The sequence below is a fragment of the Saccoglossus kowalevskii genome, chromosome 20, assembly GCF_978046115.1.
Source record: "Saccoglossus kowalevskii chromosome 20, keSacKowa6.1, whole genome shotgun sequence".
Lineage (NCBI taxonomy): Eukaryota > Metazoa > Hemichordata > Enteropneusta > Harrimaniidae > Saccoglossus > Saccoglossus kowalevskii.
The window spans coordinates 8,803,205-8,806,181 of record NC_140660.1 but is presented as its reverse complement, the minus strand read 5'-3'; the positions used below and the strand labels follow the sequence as shown (position 1 = coordinate 8,806,181).

The 2,977-nt window shown below is 38.5% G+C and overlaps 1 protein-coding gene across 1 annotated transcript; it reads right to left on the bottom strand.

Moving 5' to 3' along the window:
- Positions 1-512: 512 nt before the first annotated feature.
- Positions 513-1,887, bottom strand: LOC102802524 (uncharacterized). Its single transcript, XM_006822744.3, has one exon. It carries the CDS (start codon positions 1,697-1,699, stop codon positions 971-973), a length of 729 nt encoding a protein of 242 aa, XP_006822807.1. The 5' UTR covers positions 1,700-1,887; the 3' UTR covers positions 513-970.
- Positions 1,888-2,977: the final 1,090 nt, after the last annotated feature.

Below are 2,977 nucleotides of genomic sequence, written 5' to 3'. Positions count from 1 at the left end.
TTGTTTTAATTTGTAGACGTACATAAATGAATAAATACGTTTTTACTTTATTCTAGAAAACTTCTGTACAACATTAACACAGTGGGCAGTTTGAACAACATTACACTACAACACTACGTCACAAGATGTTCCACGTTGCTAAGACGCGTACCACTGTACATGTATTTCTATGGGCTCTGTGCGCGCTGCTGTGGAACGCCGGTGAAAATTCGAGTAAACAACACAAACTCGACTTTGAAGTAATCCTGAACAACCAAATTTACATATGTTACACACGTAGGGCTAATCTTGTTACAATGTTCGGGGAAGTCTCAACAGCCATCCCAAAGTACCGTTTTCTGAGAGTTGTTAGCCTTTGTTTTCACCGCGAAGGTAGCTAAGCGGTGAAATTGCCCGGATGTCCGCCCCAAGGTAGCGGCTCGGTGATTTTGATATTAATCTATCCATCACCTGAGGGCGCTATATATACAGACAATACACTGAACACCGTTCATGCTTCATACGGTAGAGTATTACATAAAGTACGTTATAAAAATAAAACAATATAGACACGAGTTGTATTATTACGTTTGTCAATGATTTATTACATCCACGCATAAATATAATAGATACTTATATCAATAGATAAAAAAAACTTATAAATATATATATATTTGTTTCTATGGTAAATTTTTTTGGGGCATATGTGAAAAAAATAATTGTCAAAAATAATTTGGAAATTCGGAAAATTTCAATTCGTCTGTAAAATAATCATGGATTGAGTAATTTTCACAAAAGTAAACATTGCATACAAGATGAAAACAAATGCAGATGAACCGAAATTATGGAACAAAATATAGGATAAATATTTTCCAGTATCAGTATATACCGAAACAGTGCTTGACAACAATTGTCAGTCAAATAATTTATTCGAGCGATGACATTCATCGCGACTGTCCGATTATATTGATGGAATACACTCTGTTTCGGATTAATGTTCTGCATCGACGACATTTTGTTTATCTCCTACACGTTCCAGCGATTCTTCTATTTGCGCCATTTCAATTTCTGACTTTGTTTCTTCAGTCAGTTCATTCATTGTCGGCTCTTTTGGCTCGTCAGTTCTGTCAACTGTAATAGGCAAGTGTCTTTCTGTTGGTTCTTTCAAAGCCAGTCGTGGAGCCTCGAATATCAGCACACCGTCCCCTGTAAGTTTAGAGGTCAGGGATGTGACGTCAACGTCTTCCGGAATGGTGAACTCACGAGTGAAGGTATACATGCTATACACATTACCGTCTGTGTCGGTCTCCGTTGATTCGCCAGTCACCGTGAGAACATGATCGGAAAGTTTTACCTTCAGGTCATCGGGACTGAAGTGTTCAACATCTACAGTCAGCGTGAAGTTCTTCGCGTTTGGTTCAATGTGGCTCTGCTCCAATTCAGTAACAGATTCTCCACTCACAGCCTCCCGTTCACAATTCCCGTCATCGGGCGTATCGGTCTGTTTGGCAACTGTGCGTTTGACGGGAGATTTTCGTGACGTTCCAGCATGCCAATCGTCGCAGCTGGTACGACGTTTGACGATCCCTTCTAAAATGGCGTCAGCGAGGGCCAGGTCCTGCCAGTCTGACGTATAATACGGCCACATTTGTCTTCCTAAGTAGGGTAACTGCCGATGGGCACAGTAGTTTGCTGGTATCGATGCGATATAATAAGCCATTACTGCAGTGTCGTGGTTAATGCAGAAATATGAGCAGACGTTTTGTTCTTCTCTCTTATTAATCGAGGTTATCAGGTAACTGCTGTGCTGGTGGCATGTTTGGCTTTTATATACTTTTCCCACATATCCAGAACTTTCAGGAATCCTCCTTGCCGCATTTAGACGTTTCGAGAAATGTCCGGTGACTTCCGCGTGGTTGTTGCGATTTCGTTCCTCCAATATGACGGACTAGCGCCACAAGCGATAGAATCATTAAAAAAAATTCTGGATACATAATAGTAAAACCACTTGTGAACTACATGATTCAGCAAAATTAAATACAAATAATGAATCGCGTGAGTAACCAAACTGTAGCAAGAATAATAACCATTGAAATGTAGTACAAACACGCACACATACACGCAACACACGGGCGCAGTTATAGACGACTTTCCTGGGAGTAGCGAGACGGAGGTACAAAAATACTCCCGTTTTGTCATGGATTAAAATACAAACATGTCAGTTTGCTGACAGTCGATAGAAGGGAATATTAAGAAGCATAATATCACGCATGCAAGTTTACGTTACACCCTAAAACGACATGCGCGCGCATGCGAAACGTTGTATCTTCGACTTCCGGGAAAGTCCTCCATGTCCAGAGGTAAAGAGCCACTGAACACGGTTTTGTTGTTGGGGTGTGCAGACCGAATGATCATTTTCACCTGAACAAAACATACTCCATTATAGGCCAATAAATGTAAATGCAAACAAACAGACACATATTAGAATATTATTAAGTCAGATTTGAGGGATTTTTGTTGAAATAAATATATTTGTGAATTAAGGTGTATACATTTTCATCATTTTGATATAGCTTTGAAAAAAAAGTTAAACAATGGTTACAGACATCGTCACTTGCCAATAATAATTTTAAAAAAGTATTTAATGATTTTCACTGAAACTCAAATATCCAAATTGATTCATTTTGTAAGTTCCTGGGCAGTATAAAGATATTTAATCAAAAAAGTTGGCAGCCACCACACTAATTTTCGAACAATTGATGACTGTATATTTTAGTGAATGGTGGCCATTTTGTCTGTGTTGTAACACTTTTACGATTGGTTTCTAAGGCGGATATATCATGCTATATCTCAAATTGTAGACTTGTAACAAAAAAGTATTAGGTCATGTTTGACAGTTTTTTTTTTATTTCATGGTACAATGTGACAATCATGGTGGGTACATGATTTTACATAATAAACCAATGAACATTGTCATTCAATTTATGACTCTTTCAAC